The following is a 21,469-nucleotide window of genomic DNA, read 5'->3' on the forward strand; positions in this document are numbered from 1 at the left end:
AATTTGAATAGCCTAGTAATAGTTTCTTTTTTATATTTTCATAATGAATTATGTGACACATTACCTTCAGCTATACAGAATATCTCACCATCATGCGTTCCCATCTCCTCGCTCTCCTTTATTCCTTTCTGGAGCCCACAGTTTAGTACATTTTGTTTTGTTGGGAAAACATATCGATGTTCCCAAACAGATTTCACTTGGTTTCCCAAATTAAGCACTGGGTAGCTGCAGGAACAAGGTTGGAGAGCCCATGGCATACAGAGTTTGGGCGGAATATCACCTGTCGGGCAGCGAGGGCATGCTCCTCAAACAGTGGTTGATGCCTGGAGTGAAATAAGTGTTCTTATATTTTTTTCTCAGATATTCATGTTAAACACACGCTCTGCTATAAAATCAAATTAGCCTACAAAATGGACCGGCGGGAAAGCGCTTGGCCTCCATTCGCTATTCGGGTGCATACAAATAACACATCTTTTTTTCCCCCTGTTCCTGCCCATTTGATAATGTGCCATTCTAAATGTAAACTAATTTGACATATTAGTAAAGACAAGATTAAATTGAGAATAGTCTGATGGGTGAAAATATGATCCCTTGACGAGAGAACAGCTGTGCAGCCTGAGGCAAGGAACAGAGTGCAAGCTTTATTTGCTACTTTCTCAAATCATCAGTAGCCTATAGTCGCACCATGCAGCCCATATATGTGACCGACCACCTCGATTCGGTCTTTTGTAGCAACATTTGAAATTGTTTTTTTTTTTTACAATGGATAAAAGTAGAGACTCAGAGCTAGAAATTGGTATATCATACACTACAGTTGAGGAACAATGGGAAATTAATTCTGCTTTGAAAGTTGATAAACTTGTAACCCCACTTTTGAGGAAATGGCTCTTCTTCATCTACACCCATTCAGCATCGTTCACACCCTCTTAATCCTTAGCCCCACCCTTCTCTTTAAGGATTCACAGGTGAGGCCATGTGCTAAACAGAGAGTAGTTTAGTAAACAACCAAAGATTTCAAGACTAAAAGTGGAAAAAGTAGTACTCTACAATAAGGAAAACCTCCAGGTAGAAAATACACTTTCTAGTCCTTGGTCTATATGCTAATCTGACTTGGGCGCAGGTCATATTGATCTTCACTTTACGGTCTCTGGTAAACACACACTATATCAAATAAAACATTTGTTTATTTGTCACTTGCACAGGATGCAGAAGGTGTAAATTGTACAGTGAAATGTTTACTTGCATAGTAGCGATATCAAAAACAAAACGTGTCCAGATAAAAAATATTTTATAATTATTAGATGACGCTTACCTGACACACTTGTCTAAATTCATGGTTCATGTGAAGGAAATGCTATAACCACCCCCTCAATCACATCTAGCTAAGTGGATGGGTCACTATGGTCTAGACATGTACACATGTTCATGAAATACAATAGATGGCTGTAATCACCCCCAGATACACCTGGCTAACTTGATGGGTTGTTTAATCATCTGGTGAAGTGGAGTTGGATGGCTGGCTAGCAAAACAATGAACCAGCATAATCCCAACTCATACTACAACCAGTAAAAACATTGTCATAGCTGTAGTATTAATCTGCAGGTAGCTAAAGCTAACAGCTAGGTCCAATGTTAGCTAGCTAACATTAGGCTGTAGCTAGCAATGCAAATGGATTTCTGATTCAAATAATATTATTACACAGATCATACACGTAACGTTAGCAGTTTTCCTCCAGATGTGACGCTTGGCATTCAGGCCAAAGAGTTCAATCTTGGTTTCATCAGGCCAGAGAATCTTGTTTCTTATGGTCAGAGTCCTTTAGGTGCCTTTTGGCAAACTCCAAGCGGGCTGTCATGTGCCTTTTACTGAGGAGTGAGTGGCTTCCGTCTGGCCACTCTACCATAAAGGCCTGATTTGATGGAGTGCTGCAAAAATGGTTGTCCTTCTGCGAGGTTTTCCCCATCTCCACAGAGGAACTCTGGAGCTCTGTCAGAGGGATATCGGGCTCTTGGTCACCTACCTCACCAAGGCCCTTCTCAGTTTGGCCTGGCGGCCAGCTCTAGGAATAGTCTTGGTGGTTCCAAACATCTTCCATTTAAGAATGTGTGTTCTTGGTGTCCTTCCAGATATGTGCCTCGACACATTCCTGTTTCGGAGCTCTACGGACAAGTCCTCCGAGTTCTTGTTTTGGTTCTTGCTATGACATGCACTGTCAACTGTGGGACCTTGTGTGTGCCTTTCCAAATCGAATTTACCACAAGTGGACTCCATTCAAGTTGTAGAAACGTCTCAAGGATGATCAATGGAAACAGGATGCACCTGCGCTCAATTTTGAGTCTCATAGCAAAGGGTCTGAATACTTGTGTAAATAAGGTATTTCTAAAAACCTGCTTTCGCTTTGTCGTTATAGGGTATTGTGAGTAGATTGAGAATTTTTAATTTATCCATTTTAGAATAAAGCTGTAACATAACAAAATGTGGAAAAAGTCAAAGGGTCTGAATATTTTCAGAATGCTGTTATATGTTTTCTAAGACTTTCTAAGGTTTGTATCATTCACAACTAAAGTTGCCAAATAAGTCTAAATGTAGCATGTAAGACCTGTTTCAAATGAATACTTTTACATTCAACATAGCCACTTCATATGCACACTCGCTCTGTAATGGGAAAAATATCCTTTCTATTTTATTCAGCTAAGTTCAATTCTATTCTTCTTACTGTAAAATAATTGTAAAAATACTGACACGGGACTTATAATCATATCTTGTCAGCTAATTGAACAAGCCAGCTAACATGTATCTACAGTAGACCAACTCAGTCTGTTCACATTTTGCATGACAATAACCAGCTGACAACATTTCATGACCGCCACAGCCCTATCTGTAGGCAAGTACCATGGTCTTGTAGTGGATGCAAGGTTTGACTGGAAGCCAGTGGAGTGTTCGGAGGAGCGGGGTGACTTGGGAGAACTTGGGAAGGTTGAACACCTGGCGGACTGCAGCGTTCTGGATAAGTTGCAGGGGTTTGATGATACAAGCGGGGAGCCCAGCCATCAGCGAGTTGCAAGTATCCAGACGGGAGTTGACAGTGCCTGGATTAGGACCTGCACCGCTTCTTCTGTGAGGTAGGGTCGTACTCTACAGATGTTGTAGAGCATGATCCTGCAGGAGCGAGTCACTTCTTTGATGTTTGCAGAGAACAACAAGGTGTTGTCCAGGGTCACGCCAAGGTTCTTTGCACTCTGGGAGGGACACCGTGGAGTTGTCAACCATGATGGAGAGGTCTTTGAGCGGGCAGGCCTTCCCTGGGAGGAAGAGCAGCTTAGTCTTGTTGAGCTTGAGGTGGTGGGCCGACATCCAAGCTGAGATATCTGCCAGGCGCGCAGAGATGTTGCCACCTGGGTGTCAGAAGGGGGAAGGAGAAAAGTAGTTGAATGTCATCCACATAGCAATGATAAGAGAGACCATGTGAGAATATGATGGAGCCAAGGGACTTGGTGTATAGAGGAAAGGGCCTAGAACCGAGCCCTGGGGGACACCAGTCGTGAGAGTACGTGGTACAGACACAAATCCTATCTCTGACACCTGGTAGGAGCGGCCTACCAGGTAGGGTGCAATTCAAGAGTGTGCGGAGCCTGAGATGCCCTGCCTGAGAGAGTGGAGAGGAGGATCTGATGGTTCACAGTGTCAAAAGCAGTGGCTAGATCTAGGAAGATGAGGAGAGAGAGTCAGCTTTGGCAGAGTGGAGAGCAGAGCCTCCTTGACACAGAGAAGAGAGGTCTCGGTTGAGTGACCCAAGACTCCTCTAATAACCTTTTTCTCAGCATTAGCCTTTTATTGAGGTGCTTTTTAAAATCAAAAGGAGACCTTTGTTTGTCAAAAGAATAGATGAGCAAGCATGAGTGATGTGCTAGCATTAGGCAATCTGTTGGTTTGCCCTGTGCGGAAACAAAATAATTTATTTGACCTCAAGATATGTGTTATAGCATATTCTCTGAAGGACACTAGCTCAATATTTTCCCTTTCATTCCTTTCACTGTATGTTTTTCCTGAGGCACAGGGCTCTGTCTAGGCTATTGCATCATGTATAAGTTATCCTCTCCATTTTTGACCAACTATCAAACAATTGTCTCGATGATGTTCAGTTTGTGTGCCATTCACTGGAAGGGTAAACCCATTTGTGTCTTTTTGACATTCTCTCCTTATTGTCTTGCTATTGCTGTACTCTATTTAGTTCCCTACTCCTGGCCCCCTCTCTCTCTCCCAGCCTCCCCTGCTCTCTGCACAGCTGCATAGTTGAGCTGGTCCTTGGAGGGGATGGTAGTAGAGAGATTGGCAGAGGCACAAACACGTAGTGTTTTCACGATAACACAGCGCTATCAGCACGCATGATCTGTGCTCTGCTCATAGTGGGGCCTGAGCCAGTGAGAGACTAATGGAGCCGTTGTTGTTTCTTGTCACTGCGCTGCGCACCGCTACCCCCCGCCATCCCTCACCCCTCTACCCCCTCTACCCCCCATACCTCTCTCTCCTTTTCACTCCTGACAAATCCTCCCCGGGGAACAGATTATGTTGCACACTCACGCATAAGATTGGAGAGAGAGAGAGAGAGAGAGAGAGAGAGAGAGAGAGAGAGGTGGGGGGGGGAGTATAGAAATATCCACAGATCTTGATGTGATTATGTAAGTGCCAAGCCTCTATGGAAATGTGTGTATGTGTGTGTGTGTGTGTGTCAGTATAGGGAGTAAGCAGGGGGAAGGGCTTTCACACACCATCTGGGTTTTCATATTTTTTTTTGCAACACTTTAAGAAATTATACACAGAAAAGTCCGTAATTTCGCAGTCCAGGCCACCCCATTACACCTTTCAGATTCAGCATTGCATAAGTAAAAAATATGTCCTTGCTACATTCCTGCTGTCTAGTCATTGGGGATAATATAGCAGAATTGGTCTAAATGATTATAGTGCCACTGGCGTCCTGCAAGACAAACACTCTGCTCCCTGGCACTAAAATAAACCTCACAGTAGGCCTTTGTGGCTCTGTACTGGCAATTATGGTTGGTTCCCAGTCCCCCCCCCACCCCCGCCAAGAAGCCACTTCCATTTCCATTTGACATTAGCAGTCTTGTTACTGATGCTGTTTTCACATAGGATTTACAGTTTATATTTTTTAAGGCCAATGTTTAAATGACAACAAACAGGAACATTTTTACCACATTCTTGTCTGCCTACGCCTTTTGTGCCTACCGTGCGCATGCCAGTGACTAGTGGTGTGCAGATGTGGGTGGGAATCTATTTTAATAAATCCATTGACTATACAGCATCAAAAATAAATTCATTTGAATTATTTTAGGCAGGTCAAGGAGATATTATAAGAGAAATAAAATGTATTTTCTAAATAATAGGATGGCATATTTTGAGTTTATGTCCAAATGAATGAAATCTATAGTTCATTATTTGGTTCATTAAACAGACAAGACACACCTACCCCGATTAGTCAATGCACATACAGTGGGGGAAAAGGGTATTTGATCCCCTGCTGATTTTGTACGTTTTCCCACTGATAAAGAAAGGATCAGTCTATAATTTTAATGGTAGGTTTATTTGAACAGTGAGAGACAGAATAACAACAAAAATATCCAGAAAAACGCATGTCAAAAATGTTATAAATTGATTTGCATTTTAATGAGGGAAATAAGTATTTGACCCCCTCTCAATCAGAAAGATTTCTGGCTCCCAGGTGTCTTTGATACAGGTAACGAGCTGAGATTAGGAGCACACTCTTAAAGGGAGTGCTCCTAACCGCAGCTTGTTACCTGTAAAAAAGACACCTGTCCACAGAAGCAATCAATCAATCAGATTCCAAACTCTCCACCATGGCCAAGACCAAAGAGCTCTCCAAGGATGTCAGGGACAAGATTGTAGACCTACACAAGGCTGAAATGGGCTACAAGACCATCGCCAAGCAGCTTGGTGAGAAGGTGACAACAGTTGGTGCGATTATTCGCAAATGGAAGAAACACTAAAGAACTGTCAATCTCCCTCGGCCTGGGGCTCCATGCAAGATCTCACCTCGTGGGGTTGCAATGATCATGAGAACGGTGAGGAATCAGCCCAGAACTACACGGGAGGATCTTGTCAATGATCTCAAGGCAGCTGGGACCATTGTCACCAAGAAAACAATTGGTAACACACTACACCGTGAAGGACTGAAATCCTGCAGCGCACGCAAGGTCCCCCTGCTCAAGAATACATATACATGCCCGTCTGAAGTTTACCAATGAACATCTGAATGATTCAGAGGACAACTGGGGAAAGTGTTGTGGTTAGATGAGACCAAAATGGAGCTCTTTGGCATCAACTCAACTCGCCGTGTTTGGAGGAGGAGGAATGCTGCCTATGACCCCAAGAACACCATCTCCACCGTCAAACATGGAGGTGGAAACATTATGCTTTGGGGGTGTTTTTCTGCTAAGGGGACAGGACAACTTCACCGCATCATTTGACGGGGCCATGTACTGTCAAATCTTGGGTGAGAACCTCCTTCCCTCAGCCAGGGCATTGAAAATGGGTCGTGGATGGTTATTCCAGCATGACAATGACCCAAAACACACGGCCAAGGCAACAAAGGAGTAGCTCAAGAAGAAGCACATTAAGGTCCTGGAGTGGCCTAGCCAGTCTCCAGACCTTAATCCCATAGAAAATCTGTGGAGGGAGCTGAAGGTTCGAGATGCCAAACGTCAGCCTCGAAACCTTAATGACTTGGAGAAGATCTGCAAAGAGGAGTGGGACAAAATCCCTCCTGAGATGTATGCAAATCTGGTGGCCAACTACAAGAAACGTCTGACCTCTGATTGCCAACAAGGGTTTTGCCATCAAGTACTAAGTCATGTTTTGCAAAGGGGTCAAATACTTATTTCCCTCATTAAAATGGAAATCATTTTATAAAATGTTTTACATGCGTTTTTCTGGATTCTTTTGTTGTTATTCTGTCTCTCACTGTTCATATAAACCTACCATTACAATTCTAGACTGATCATTTCTTTGTAAGTGGGCAAACATACAAAATCAGCAGGGGATCAAATACTTTTTCCCCCCACTGTATAAATCTGCTCTTCCCATGACATACTTACCAGGTGAAAGGTATGATCCCTTATTGATGTCACTTGTTTAATCCACTTCAATCAGTGTAGATGAAAGGGAGGAGACAGGTTAAAGAATGATTAAGACATGGGTTATGTATGTGTGCCATTCAGAGAGTGAATGGGCAAGACAAAATATTTAAGTGCCTTTGAATGTGGTAGGTGCCAGGCGCACCGGTTAGGTGGTAGGTGCCAGGCGCACCGGTAGTAGGTGCCAGGCGCACCGGTTTGAGTTTTTATTTTATTTTTTTACTCTCAACAGTTTCCTGTGTGTATCAAGAATGGTTCACCACCCAAAGGACATCCAGCCAACCTGACACTGTGGGAAGCATTGGAGTCAACATGGGCAATGCCTGTTCCTAATGTTCTGTACACTCAGTGTACAGTCGTGGCCAAAAGTTTTGAGAATGACACAAATATTAATTTTCACAAAGTTTGCTGCTTCAGTGTCTTTAGATATTTTTGTCAGATGTTACTATGGAATACTGAAGTATAATTACAAGCATTTCATAAGTGTCAAAGGCTTTTATTGACAATTACATGAAGTTGATGCAAAGAGTCAATATTTGCAGTGTTGACCCTTCTTTTTCAAGATCTCTGCAATCCGCCCTGGCATGCTGTCAATTAACTTCTGGGCCACATCCTGTCTGATGGCAGCCCATTCTTGCACAATCAATGCTTGGAGTTTGTCAGAATTTGTGGGGTTTTGTTTGTCCATCCTCTTGAGGATTGACCACAAGTTCTCAATGGGATTAAGGTCTGGGGAGTTTCCTGGCCATGGACCCAAAATATTGATGTTTTGTTAACCGAGACACTTGGTTATCATTTTTGCCTTATGGCAAGGTGCTCCATCATGCTGGAAAAGGCATTGTTTGTCACCAAACTGTTCCTGGATGGTTGGGAGAAGTTGCTCTCGGAGGATGTGTTGGTACCATTCTTTGTTCATGGCTGTATTCTTTGTTCATGGCTGTGTTGTGAGTGAGCCCACTCCCTTGGCTGAGAAGCAACCCCACACATGAATGGTCTCCGCATGCTTTACTGTTGGCATGACACAGGACTGATGGTAGTGCTCACCTTGTCTTCTCCGGACAAGCTTTTTTCCGGATGCCCCAAACAATTGGAAAGGGGATTCATCAGAGAAAATGACTTTACCCCAGTCCTCAGCAGTCCAATCCCTGTACCTTTTGCAGAATATCAGTCTGTCCCTGATGTTTTCCTGAAGAGAAGTGGCTTCTTTGCTGCCCTTGACACCAGGCCATCCTCCAAAAGTCTTCGCCTCACTGTGCGTGCAGATGCACTCACACCTGCCTGCTGCCATTCCTGAGCAAGCTCTGTACTGGTGGTGCTCCAATCCCGCAGCGGAATCAACTTTAGGAGACGGTCCTGGCGCTTGCTGGACTTTCTTGGGCGCCCTGAAGCCTTCTTCACAACAATTGAACCGCTCTCCTTGAAGTTCTTGATGATCCGATAAATGGTTGATTTAGGTGCAATCTTACTGGCAGCAATATCCTTGCTTGTGAAGTCCTTTTTGTGCAAAGCAATTATGACAGCACTTGTTTCCTTGCAGGTAACCGTGGTTTACAGAGGAAGAACAATGATTCCAACCACCACCCTCCTTTTGAAGCTTCCAGTCTGTTATTCAAACTCAATAAGCATGACAGTGATCTCCAGCCTTGTCCTCGTCAACACTCACACCTGTGTTAACGAGAGAATCACTGACATGTCGTCAGTTGGTCCTTTTGTGGCAGGGCTGAAATGCAGTGAAACAGTTTTTGGGGGATTCAGTGCATTTGCATGGCAAAGAGGGACTTTGCAATTAATTGCAATTCATCTGATCACTCTTCATAACATTCTGGAGTATATGTAAATTGCTATCATACAAACTGAGGCAGCAGACTTTGAAAATTAATATTTGTGTCCTTCCCAAATTTTTGGGCCAGGACTGTATATTTGTGGGTATGAATATAACAGAATAAATGCAAATAATATTTTTCAACACGACATTATCAAGTTATATTTTGAAACCGAGCCCAAGCCCATGCTTTTTTGATCCAAGTTTAATCTCTTTCCTACCCTTACTCCACTTTGTTAGGGAGCAGGTGTAGGGTCTTACATTGAGAGCATCTTCATCATGATACCGATCGAAAATAATAGCAATCCTATTTTCAAAATCATGATCAGTGATAGAAACGAGAAAACAAATAGATGAGCTATACCGCGTCCACTTATTTGCCCAGCCACAAACCAATTAACCAAATAGCCTATACAGATTGAGATTCTGTGAAACAAAATCACATTGATTGTGACAAGTCAGTGAAGTCCCAGGCTTTTCGGGAGTAGTCCTAGGCTACTAAGCAACTGTGAGTGAAGAGCAAAAATAAAACACTTGTTAAACTAAATAACATGCTGGCTAACTGTTCTAATAAAGGAGACATCTAGACACTATGGTCATGAGCAGCGCTCTCCTCCATTTAGCTAACATTTCTCCAGCCTAATTCTAGTCTAACCAATATCAAAACGGAGATTCATTGAAAACCAAAAATATGACTTTTAATTTATCAAGACATGTACCCGCGCTTAACTCAAAGCGTCCCAATCAAAACTTTGCAGAAATGATAATCTAGTTGACCACACGGGGATAAGCTATTCCTTAAAATGTATTACAATGATTAGATGACTTGGGGAGTTTAAGTAAGAAACAATTTCATTCATGCCTTCAGTTGCATTAGCCTACTTTATTCCAATATTTTCGTCATTCAGATATATTTATTCCCACAGTAATTATTTATGAATCCATTCAGTTGTGGTTAAGATAACAGTTCATGCTTAGTGGTGGCCTATGGGAAGATATGGGAGAAGTGACATGCCTCGCAGAGTTTAGAACTGGCAGGAGAATGGTTAAATGGTGCTGCCTAGCATCCATCAAGAGTTTAAGAACATAGTGTGTGCCAATGCTGCCTCGGCATTACAGCTATGTTTCATACAAAGTCGTAGGCAGAGGTTTACAGAAATTATTACTAGGTCGTTAGGTGGAAATAAAAGTTTCTGCTTTAATACCGGTAATACCTTTTAGATAAGGAAAAGGCAAAATAAAGTTGGTGGAAAAATGTGTTAGTATGAAAGAGATGACATTTCAGCATCTAGGCCTACCTAACAATGCCTCGAAGGCAGGCATTTAGAAAGTCATGGCCTCATATGGAACAGAGCAACATTTACCAGTCATTAACCTTTACTGATGTAAGTAGTTAAGTGATTATTCAAAGCTTTTCATTTCACAAAACATTGACGCAAACAGACGTCTTTTCCAGACCCTTGTTTATAAAGTTTATACTTATTGTTTGAATTCCCTGAGTTTGATGAATAGCATGTTTGAGTTTAAAACCACACATAAAGCAGATCATGACCTATCATATTACAGCCCAGCTCCCCCCTCCTCCCCTCTACCCATGACTTTGGTCATGTAATTGTTAGCATTCCAGGCCACCCAGCTCTTTTCTGATTGTGTGGTACAGTACAGGGATGTTTCCAGGGGAGGTCAGACTAGACGCCACACATGGTTTTGGGCATTTGTGTGGCCTAGTGAGTACTGACCACTTGACAATGCAAAGCTCAACAAATTGAAGAGCAACTAGGCATTATGCTTTGTTTTATTGTAGTGTATTTGTCTGAGTCTGAAGGTCTTTTACTGAACTATGTATCTTCTACATTTTGTGGGTCTGTTTGATCTGCCTCAGTATTCCAGTCTACTGAAAAACTATGCTCGCTCTGAGTCATGGGCTTTGCTTAGACATACCATTAGCTTATCATGTCAGACTGTACAGCAGACACAAGTAATATTTAAGGTCATTATGACTTTCAAGTTTTTAGCCAATCACCCAGGGTTTGACTATATGACTATTTTACAGCTATTTAAAGACAAGACTCTCGTTAATCTAACCACACTGTCCGATTTCAAAAAGGCTTTACAACGAAAGCAAAACATTAGATTATGTCAGCAGAGTACCCAGCCAGAAATAATCAGACACCCATTTTTCAAGCTAGCATATAATGTCACAAAAACCCAGAAGACAGCTAAATGCAGCACTAACCTTTGATGATCTTCATCAGATGACACACCTAGGACATTATGTTATACAATACATGCATGTTTTGTTCAATCAAGTTCATATTTATATCAAAAACCAGCTTTTTACATTAGCATGTGACGTTCAGAACTAGCATACCCCCCGCAAACTTCCTGCGAATGTACTAACAATTGACTAAATTACTCACGATAAATGTTCACAAAAAGCATAACAATTATTTTAAGAATTATAGATACATTACTCCTCTATGCACTCGATATGTCCGATTTTAAAATAGCTTTTCGGTGAAAGCACATTTTGCAATATTCTAAGTAGATAGCCCGGCATCACAGGGATAGCTATTTAGACACCCACCAAGTTTAGCCTTCACCAAAATCACATTTACTATTAGAAAAGTTTGATTACCTTTCCTGTTGTTCGTCAGAATGCACTCCCAGGACTTCTACTTCAATAACAAATGTAGGTTTGGTCCAAAATAATCCATAGTTATGCTCCAACAGCGACGTTTTGTTCGTGCGTTCTAGACACTATCCCAATGGTAAATAACGGTCATGCGCACGGCGCATTTCGTGACAAAAGATTTCTAAATATTTCATTACCGTACTTCGAAGCATGTCAACCGCTGTTTAAAATCCATTTTTATGCCATTTTTCTCGTAAAAAAGCGATAATATTCCGACCGGGAATCTGCAATTAGGTAAACAGCCGAAAGAAAATACAGCACGGGGTCAAATCGGGCACGCGCCTAATTCCATTGTCCTCTGATAGACCACTTGGCAAAGGCGATTGTGTTTCAGCCTGAGGCTGCCTCGTCATCGTTCAGGTTTTTCCTGGGCTCTGAGAGCCTATTGGAGCCGTAGGAAGTGTCACGTTACAGCTAAGATCCTGACTCTTCAATAAACAGAAGCAAGAACAACAACACCTTGTCAGACAGGCCACTTCCTGCATGAAATCTTCTCAGGTTTTGGCCTGCCATAGGAGTTCTGTTATACTCACAGACACCATTCAAACAGTTTTAGAAACTTTAGGGTGTTTTCTATCCAAAGCCAATAATTATATGCATATTCTAGTTACTGGGCAGGAGTAGTAACCAGATTAAATCGGGTACGTTTTTTATCCGGATGTGAAAATACTGCCCCCTAGCCCAAAGAAGTTAACCAAAATATGCCACAAGACCAAGAATTGCCTTATGTGTATCCCACAAAAAAAGGTTGACTGTTATAAGCTAACTTTTTAAAATTAATTTAACCAAACATCTCCAAATTCCCAGGCATACTTCCCATGCAAACTTTTCAGAAAATGTCCTGAAATTTACCGGAAGGTTTCCGACCCTTTGCAACCCTAGTCCGTCCTAACTCAGTTACCATAGAGGAACCACGAGGCCAATGGTAACTTTAAAACAGTTACAGAGTTTAATGGCTGTGATGGGAAAAAACTGAGGATGGATCAACATTGTAGTTACTCCACAATACTAACCTAAATGACAGAGTGAAAAGAAGGAAGCCTATACAGAATAAAAAAATATTCCAAAATGTGCATCCTGTTTGCAATAAGGCACTAAAGTAATACTGCAAAAAATGTCACAAAGCAATTCTCTCTGTCTTGAATACAAAGTGTTATGTTTGGGGCAAATCCATTACATCATATTACTGAGTACCACTCTCCATATTTTTAAGCATAGTGGTGGCTGCATCATATTATGGGTATGCTTGTAATCATTAAGGACTGGGGAGTTTTTCAGGATAAAAAAAGAAACGGAATGGAGCTAAGCACAGACAAAATCCTATAGGAAAACCTTGTCTGCTTTTCACCAGACACTGGGAGATTAATTTACCTTTCAGCTGGACAATAACCTAAAACATAAGGCCAACTCTACACTGGAGTACCAAGAAGACAGTGAATATTACTGAGTGGCCGAGTTAGTTTTCACTTAAATCTGCTTGAAAACCAATGGCAATCCTCGAAAATGGTTGTCTAGCGAATAGCCTTGGGTGGGATACCGTATACCGGGGTATTTGGAAAAAGCCACGGCATGGTTTTTCAATACCGTCAATACTGTCAACTATTTATTTGAAGTTTTTCAACCCCCCAAAATATTTCTAGCTACTTTGTAAGTTAATAACTGTTGTCACCTTGTGCAATACGTTAGGTCATAAAGCAGATTGCGTTCTTAATTTCACCTGTCAGATTTTTACATTATGCTTATCGTAATTCCCCAGAACATTTGAGCCAGTCACGTGTTTTTGTAAATAGCACAACGGGAGAAAGTGGTTCTATATAAGTGTTCTATATCTATCGGCGAGTCTCTTTTGTGCAGAGCACATGAGGTGAAGAAATTACACTTATATGCAATTCACTACTAAATGTGTGCCATCAGATATCTTAACGGCTTTCTGCAAGGAGTCAGAGCTCTGGATGAGTTATCGCTTCAGCTGCAATTTCTTCCCTCTGTGCTTCCTACTAGCATTTTTTTCTCCTCCGCTCTTCTCCCCTCTTCTCCCCGTACACATGCTGCTCTTCATTCAGAAAAGCATGCATCACAACATTGTTAATTTGCACAGTTTCTCTCGTTCCCTTGTAAATGTCCACAGTCACTGAAAATGACATTCGGTAGCTACTAGCTATGCTTTATGAGCTGGATTTGCCTGATTTTTAGAAACCATATGACTCTATATACAAAGACTCGTCTTGGGCGGGATCCAGATTGTCATGCCTTCATACCGACCTTGTGCCATACCAGGATATTCGGTAATACCGGCACTAAGCACAAAGAGCGCTGTTTTCAAACCCCACTCATACTCTGTAATCCGAAGGTTAGCAATGCTAACAAGTACATGTAAAATCCTATAGAGAATGCTAACTAAATGCTAACGAGCTCATTGTGAACATTTTGTACAGTTTTTGACCTAAACTATACAAGTAATGCTACACAGTTTGCTGTATGCACAAAACAAATATTAGCCAGCAAGGCTCTAGTTTCTCTGCTGTTACCAAGCGAATGCTTGATTTTGGAAGAAGCTAATCACTTAGCTAGATAGCTAACTAGCTACTAAATTGGCAAACAGAATGTACAACTGCAGAGCATTTAGCACATTTTAGACAGTTAACTTAATAGTTATAAGATATCTAGCTTGCAAACATTTTGTTGTGAATTCCATACAGTAATTAGATCACCTGGCGCCTACTGCACAACCGTGAGTGACTCACAAGGCTCCGGTCTCTCGTCATTGTGTGCTTGTGAACAAACACCACGTGACTGGGGACTATTGTAAGCTTCATGATAATGCGACAGATTAAATGAAGAACGCAATATTCTTTATCTCCTAAATTGTTTCACAAGTTGACTGCAGGTATTTACTTAAGTAGCTACAAATATTAAAATGTATAAAAAAAACTTAAAACAATTTCTTTAAACGGGATTCACATTATTTAAAAACCATCCAGTGGCTTTTTTCCAAATACCCCGGTATACGGTATATCGCCCAAGCCTAAGGACTACTTTTAACAATTTACACTGAAACTTTTACAAAAACACATTTCAAATCAAATGTTATTTGTCACATACGCCGAATACAACCGGTATAGACCGGTTACTGTGAAATACTTACTTACAAGCCATTAACCAGCAATGCAGTTTTAAGAATAATAAGAGTTTCACATTTTTTTACTAAATAAACTAAAGTTAAAAAAAAAAGTTACGCAATAAAATAACAATAACGAGGCTGTGTATAGGGGATACCGGTACTGAGTCAATGTGCGGTGGTACAGGGTAGTTGAGGTAATATGTAGGTAGGGGTAAAGTAACTATGCATAGAAAATAAACAGCGAGTAGGAGCAGCGTAAAATACAAAAATAGTCTGGCTAGCCATTTGATTAACTGTTCAGCAGTCTTATGGATTGGGGGTAGAAGCTGTTAAGGAGCCTTTTGGACCTAGACTTGGCACTCCGGTACTGCTTACCGTGTGGTAGTAGAGAGAACAGTCTATGACTAGGGTGGCTGGAGTCTTTGACAATTTTTAGGACCTTCCTCTGAAAGAGGAACTGTGCAGATGTGAAGTTTGGTAACAGAATTTTGGTAAAATATCCCTGTGTTTTTGTGACCACGTTTTCCTTAAACTCTGTTACATATCTGCTCCAAATTAAGATTTCAAAGATGTCTGCAAAAAGAATGGTGTGTCAGCTATGACATGACACCTTGAGTTTGAAAAAATCTGTTTTGGTTATTAAAGTGAAGTGGATTTACAGTCATTAACACAATTGCGAAATGCATAATAATGGATATGAATGTCATTCTGTTCATGGCGATGTTTCCTAAATAGGTACAAATAGGTAGAAATGCAATATTCTCCTTTGCATATTTGGGTATTATTCTACACACTGGCTGTTATTTTAATGAGCTCTGCCACCAAACAAGACCACATTTTGTTGGTCTGGACCAGACCAAATCTGAACAAATCATAGACGTATATGTTTCACAAGTTTGGACATCAAAGTATAACTCAGTAGAGTACAGTACAGTGCAGTACAACACAGTAGAGTACGTATAGTACAGTAGAGTACAGTACATTAGAGTACAGTACAATGCAGTACAACACATTAGAGTACAGGACAGTAGAGTATAGTTCAGTACAGTAGAGTATAGTTCAGTACAGTAGAGTACAGTACAACACAGTAGAGTACAGTACAACACAGTAGAGTACAGTACAACACAGAGTACAGTTCAGGACAGGGTACAGTTCAGGACAGGGTACAGTTCAGGACAGAGTAGAGTTCAGTAGAGTACAGTACAACACAGTAGAGTATAGTACAGTACATTAGTGTACTCAACTCTAGTGTGCTCTACTGTGTAATGCACTGAACACTACTACACTCTATTTTACTCTACTGTACAGGACTGTACTGAACTATACTCTACTTTTCTTTACTGTACTATACTTTACTTTTCTGTGGTCTACTGTGCTCTACTGTACTGTCCAAACTTGTGAAACATAGATATCTATGATTGGTTCAGATTTGGTCCGGACCAGACTAGATCTGAACCAATCATGGACCTCTGTTTGGGCCAAATAATTGCCGGTCCAGATGTCTGTGGATGCTGAAATCAAGGCTGGTCCGGACCAATAAACGATGTCTGTGGATGTTGAAATCAAGGCCAGGGCAGATTGATGAAATGTAAACTACTTTTCAACATCCAGTGTCAGTCAGTGCTCAGTGGTTGAGGATGCTGGTTACAGTAAATGGAAAGGGAGGGTGTGAGTAAGAGCCAGAAGAGGTGACATTAATTGGAGAGAAGAGAGAGAGGGAGGGGTTGTCCATACTTTTCACACTCTGCTTTGACCACCAGAAGAGAGAAAGAGAACTGAGAACTTACATTTACATTTAAGTCATTTAGCAGACGCTCTTATCCAGAGCGACTTACAAATTGGTGCATTCACCTATAATATCCAGTAGAACAACCACTTTACAATAGTGCATCTAATCTTTTAAAGGGGGGGGGGGGGTAGAAGGATTACTTTATCCTATCCCAGGTATTCCTTAAAGAGGTGGGGTTTCAGGTGTCTCCGGAAGGTGGTGGTTGACTCCGCTGTCCTGGCATCGTGAGGGAGCTTGTTCCACCATTGGGGTGCCAGAGCAGCGAACAGTTTTGATTGGGCTGAGCGGGAACTGTGCTTCCTCAGAGGTAGGGAGGCGAGCAGGCCAGAGGTGGATGAACGCAGTGCCCTTGTTTGGGTGTAGGGCCTGATCAGAGCCTGAAGGTACGGAGGTGCCGTTCCCCTCACAGCTCCGTAGGCAAGCACCATGGTCTTGTAGCGGATGCGAGCTTCAACTGGAAGCCAGTGGAGAGAGCGGAGGAGCGGGGTGACGTGAGAGAACTTGGGAAGGTTGAACACCAGACGGGCTGCGGCGTTCTGGATGAGTTGTAGGGGTTTGATGGCACAGGCAGGGAGCCCAGCCAATAGCGAGTTGCAGTAATCCAGACGGGAGATGACAAGTGCCTGGATTAGGACCTGCGCCGCTTCCTGTGTGAGGCAGGGTCGTACTCTGCGAATGTTGTAGAGCATGAACCTACAGGATCGGGTCACCGCCTTGATGTTAGTGGAGAACGACAGGGTGTTGTCCAGGATCACGCCAAGGTTCTTAGCACTCTGGGAGGAGGACACAAGGGAGTTGTCAACCGTGATGGCGAGATCATGGAACGGGCAGTCCTTCCCCGGGAGGAAGAGCAGCTCCGTCTTGCCGAGGTTCAGCTTGAGGTGGTGATCCGTCATCCACACTGATATGTCTGCCAGACATGCAGAGATGCGATTCGCCACCTGGTTGTCAGAAGGGGGAAAGGAGAAGATTAATTGTGTGTCGTCTGCATAGCAATGATAGGAGAGACCGTGTGAGGATATGACAGAGCCAAGTGACTTGGTGTACAGCGAGAATAGGAGAGGGCCTAGAACAGAGCCCTGGGGGACACCAGTGGTGAGAGCACGTGGTGCGGAGACGGATTCTCTCCACGCCACCTGGTAGGAGCGACCTGTCAGGTAGGACGCAATCCAAGCGTGGGCCGCGCCGGAGATGCCCAGCTCGGAGAGGGTGGAGAGGAGGATCTGATGGTTCACAGTATCAAAGGCAGCAGATAGGTCTAGAAGGATGAGAGCAGAGGAGAGAGAGTTAGCTTTAGCAGTGCGGAGAGCCTCCGTGACACAGAGAAGAGCAGTCTCAGTTGAATGCCCAGTCTTGAAACCTGACTGATTTAGGATCAAGAAGGTCGTTCTGAGAGAGATAGCAGGAGAGCTGGCCAAGGACGGCACGTTCAAGAGTTTTGGAGAGAAAAGAAAGAAGGGATACTGGTCTGTAGTTGTTGACATCGGAGGGATCGAGTGTAGGTTTTTTCAGAAGGGGTGCAACTCTCGCTCTCTTGAAGACGGAAGGGACGTAGCCAGCGGTCAAGGATGAGTTGATGAGCGAGGTGAGGTAGGGGAGAAGGTCTCCGGAAATGGTCTGGAGAAGAGAGGAGGGGATAGGGTCAAGTGGGCAGGTTGTTGGGCGGCCGGCCGTCACAAGACGCGAGATTTCATCTGAAGAGAGAGGGGAGAAAGAGGTCAAAGCACAGGGTAGGGCAGTGTGAGCAGGACCAGCGGTGTCGCTTGACTTAGCAAACGAGGATCGGATGTCGTCAACCTTCTTTTCAAAATGGTTGACGAAGTGATCCGCAGTGAGGGAGGAGGGGGGGGAGGGGGAGGAGGATTCAGGAGGGAGGAGAAGGTAGCAAAAAGCTTCCTAGGGTTAGAGGCAGATGCTTGGAATTTAGAGTGGTAGAAAGTGGCTTTAGCAGCAGAGACAGAAGAGGAAAATGTAGAGAGGAAGGAGTGAAAGGATACCAGGTCCGCAGGGAGGCGAGTTTTCCTCCATTTCCGCTCGGCTGCCCGGAGCCCTGTTCTGTGAGCTCGCAGTGAGTCGTCGAGCCACGGAGCAGGAGGGGAGGACCGAGCCGGCCTGGAGGATAGGGGACAGAGAAAATCAAAGGATGCAGAGAGGGAGGAGAGGAGGGTTGAGGAGGCAGAATCAGGAGATAGGTTGGAGAAGGTTTGAGCAGAGGGAAGAGATGATAGGATGGAAGAGGAGAGAGTAGCGGGAGAGAGAGAGCGAAGGTTGGGACGGCGCAATACCATCCGAGTAGGGGCAGAGTGAGAAGTTTTTGATGAGAGCGAGAGGGAAAAGGATACAAGGTAGTGGTCGGAGACTTGGAGAGGAGTTGCAATGAGATTAGTGGAAGAACAGCATCTAGTAAAGATGAGGTCAAGCGTATTGCCTGCCTTGTGAGTAGGGGGGGAAGGTGAGAGGGTGAGGTCAAAAGAGGAGAGGAGTGGAAAGAAGGAGGCAGAGAGGAATGAGTCGAAGGTAGACGTGGGGAGGTTAAAGTCACCCAGAACTGTGAGAGGTGAGCCATCCTCAGGAAAGGAACTTATCAAGGCAACTTATCAGCTGAAAATAACAGTATGCCAGTGGAAGGGAGGACAATAGCATGTGGCCCAACTGTGGTTGGTGACTAATATGATTTCCCATTGTAGCCAATTCAATTACCGATTTTGTAACATAATTTTGAGTTTTAATCACTTAATAATTCATATCAGAATTGATATCAGTAAAAACTCTAACTAATGGATAGGTCTACCTTTTACTTGTTAGTTCTGTGAACTTTCATTATCCTCCATCACGAGGGAGAGAAATTAGAAAATATCTTAAAGGAATGTTGGTTTTTGTTAACGGAATTTCAAGGTTCAAGGCAATGTTTCTTAAACGTACAGAAGGCAGAACAAATTATCCATCAAAACTATGAAATAACACATATGTAAATATGTAGTAACCAAAAAAGTGTTTAACAAATCAAAATATATTTTATATTTGAGATTCTTCAAAGCAGCCACCCTTTGCCTTGATTATATTTTTTGTATTTAAACTTTATTTAACTAGGCAAGTCAGTTAAGAACAAATTCTTATTTCAATGACGCCCTACCAAAAGGCAAAAGGCCTCCTGCAGGGATGGAGTCTGGATAAAAAAAATGAAATACAAATATAAGACAAAAGACACATTACGACAAGAGAGACACTACGTAAAGAGAGACCTAAGACGACAACAACATGGCAGCAACACATGACAACAACACTGTAGCAGCACAACATGGTAGCTGCACAAAACATGGGACAAACATTTTTGGGCACAGACAACAGCACAAAGGGCAAGAAGGTAGAGACAACAATACATCATGTGAAGCTGCCATAACTGTTACTAAGTGTGTCCATGATTGAGTCTTTGAATGAAGAGTTGGAGATAAAATGGTCCAGTTAAGACTTTTTCTGCTAGACCCATTTTCAATCTATTTGACAAGAAATCAAAGCCTTTGTGTATTCCTAATATTTAGAATGGAAAATAATTGAATAATGCATTTATGCCTTAATTTTTCCAAAATATAGAATCTTCGCTTTCATTTGACACCCAATTTGACATGCTCTTATGAACTTCACATGTTGGTGCTCATGGGTCATTTTACATGGAAATGACCTATACCATCAGTTAATTGATATAGATGTTAACTTGTCTTCTCTCCCTGTGCTTTCTCCTGACAGAGGTCAGGAGCAACACATCCGCTATGAGCACATCTACTTACCTGAGCCCAACAACCAATCAGAGGTGGAGTATGCTGAGATAAAGCGTCCCCGCCTGGACCTTGGGGCGGAGTCTCTCATGAGGCACTCAGCCCACCGCCCACAACTTCCTCTGGGAGGGGCTGAGGACATGTCAAAGGTCAGTATTGATTACTTGACAGAAGGATCTCAAAGGCCAAAGTCGATGAAATCTCTTGAAGGACTTTCATTTTTAATTTTTTGTTTGATTTCTGAAATCCAACAGCTGGGTAATGCTGGCATGTCAAAGGTCACTGTTGGATTACGGACTGAAATGACTCCTGCTTTGATGTTTGTTTGGTTCAAAGTAGGGCTGACCCCAATTAGTTGACTGGTCAATTGTTTGGTCGTTAGGCGGTTGGTCGACCAAGATTGTTTTAGTCGAGCAGTAACAAATATATATATACAGTACCAGTCAAAGGTTTGGACACCTACTCATTCAAGGGTTTTTCTTTATTATTACTATTTTCTACATTGTAGAATAATAGTGAAGACATCAAAACTATGAAATAACACATGGAAAAATGTAGTAACCAAGAAATTGTTAAACCAATCAAAATATATTTTATATTTGAGATCCTTCGAAGTAGCCACCCTTTGCCTTGATGACAGCTTTGCACACTTTTGTCATTCTCTCAACCAGCTTCACCTGGAATGCTTTTCCAACAGTCTTGAAGAGGTTCCCACATATGCTGCGCACTTGTTGGCTGCTTTTCCTTCATTCTGCTGTCCAACTCATCCCAAACCATCTCATTTGGGTTGAGGTCAGGTGTTTGTGGAGGCCAGGTCATCTGATGACATTAGGTTTATGCAGTTTTACTACACGATACATTTTTTGAAAAGCCGCGTTTGACACGATTACTTAGACATACTGACCAGCTCCAAAAGCCAGATGCGTGCTATGTGGTAGACCAATCCATACTCATCTCTCGGCATGTCCAGCCCACTCATTATCTCAGCCAATCATGGCTAGTGGGAAGGTTGCTCATGTTTTTTGTGGCTAAACCAACTAGGCTCGTAATTTACCAATTTTATTTGTATTTACAGATGGCATACAAGTTTGATATTAAG

At 42.6% G+C, this 21,469-nt stretch overlaps 1 protein-coding gene across 12 annotated transcripts in view; it reads left to right on the forward strand.

Moving 5' to 3' along the window:
• The window catches only part of ncor2 (nuclear receptor corepressor 2), a 202,442-nt gene that overhangs the window by 74,952 nt on the left and 106,021 nt on the right, over positions 1–21,469 (forward strand). For all 12 annotated transcript variants that reach the window (XM_029717277.1, XM_029717284.1, XM_029717287.1 and 9 more), the window contains exon 4: positions 20,342–20,519. In XM_029717277.1, coding sequence (XP_029573137.1) covers positions 20,342–20,519 — 178 coding nt within the window. The remainder of the gene's footprint in view (positions 1–20,341; positions 20,520–21,469) is intronic.

The sequence above is a fragment of the Salmo trutta genome, chromosome 27 (genome assembly GCF_901001165.1).
Source record: "Salmo trutta chromosome 27, fSalTru1.1, whole genome shotgun sequence".
In the NCBI taxonomy this organism is placed as follows: Eukaryota; Metazoa; Chordata; class Actinopteri; order Salmoniformes; family Salmonidae; genus Salmo; species Salmo trutta.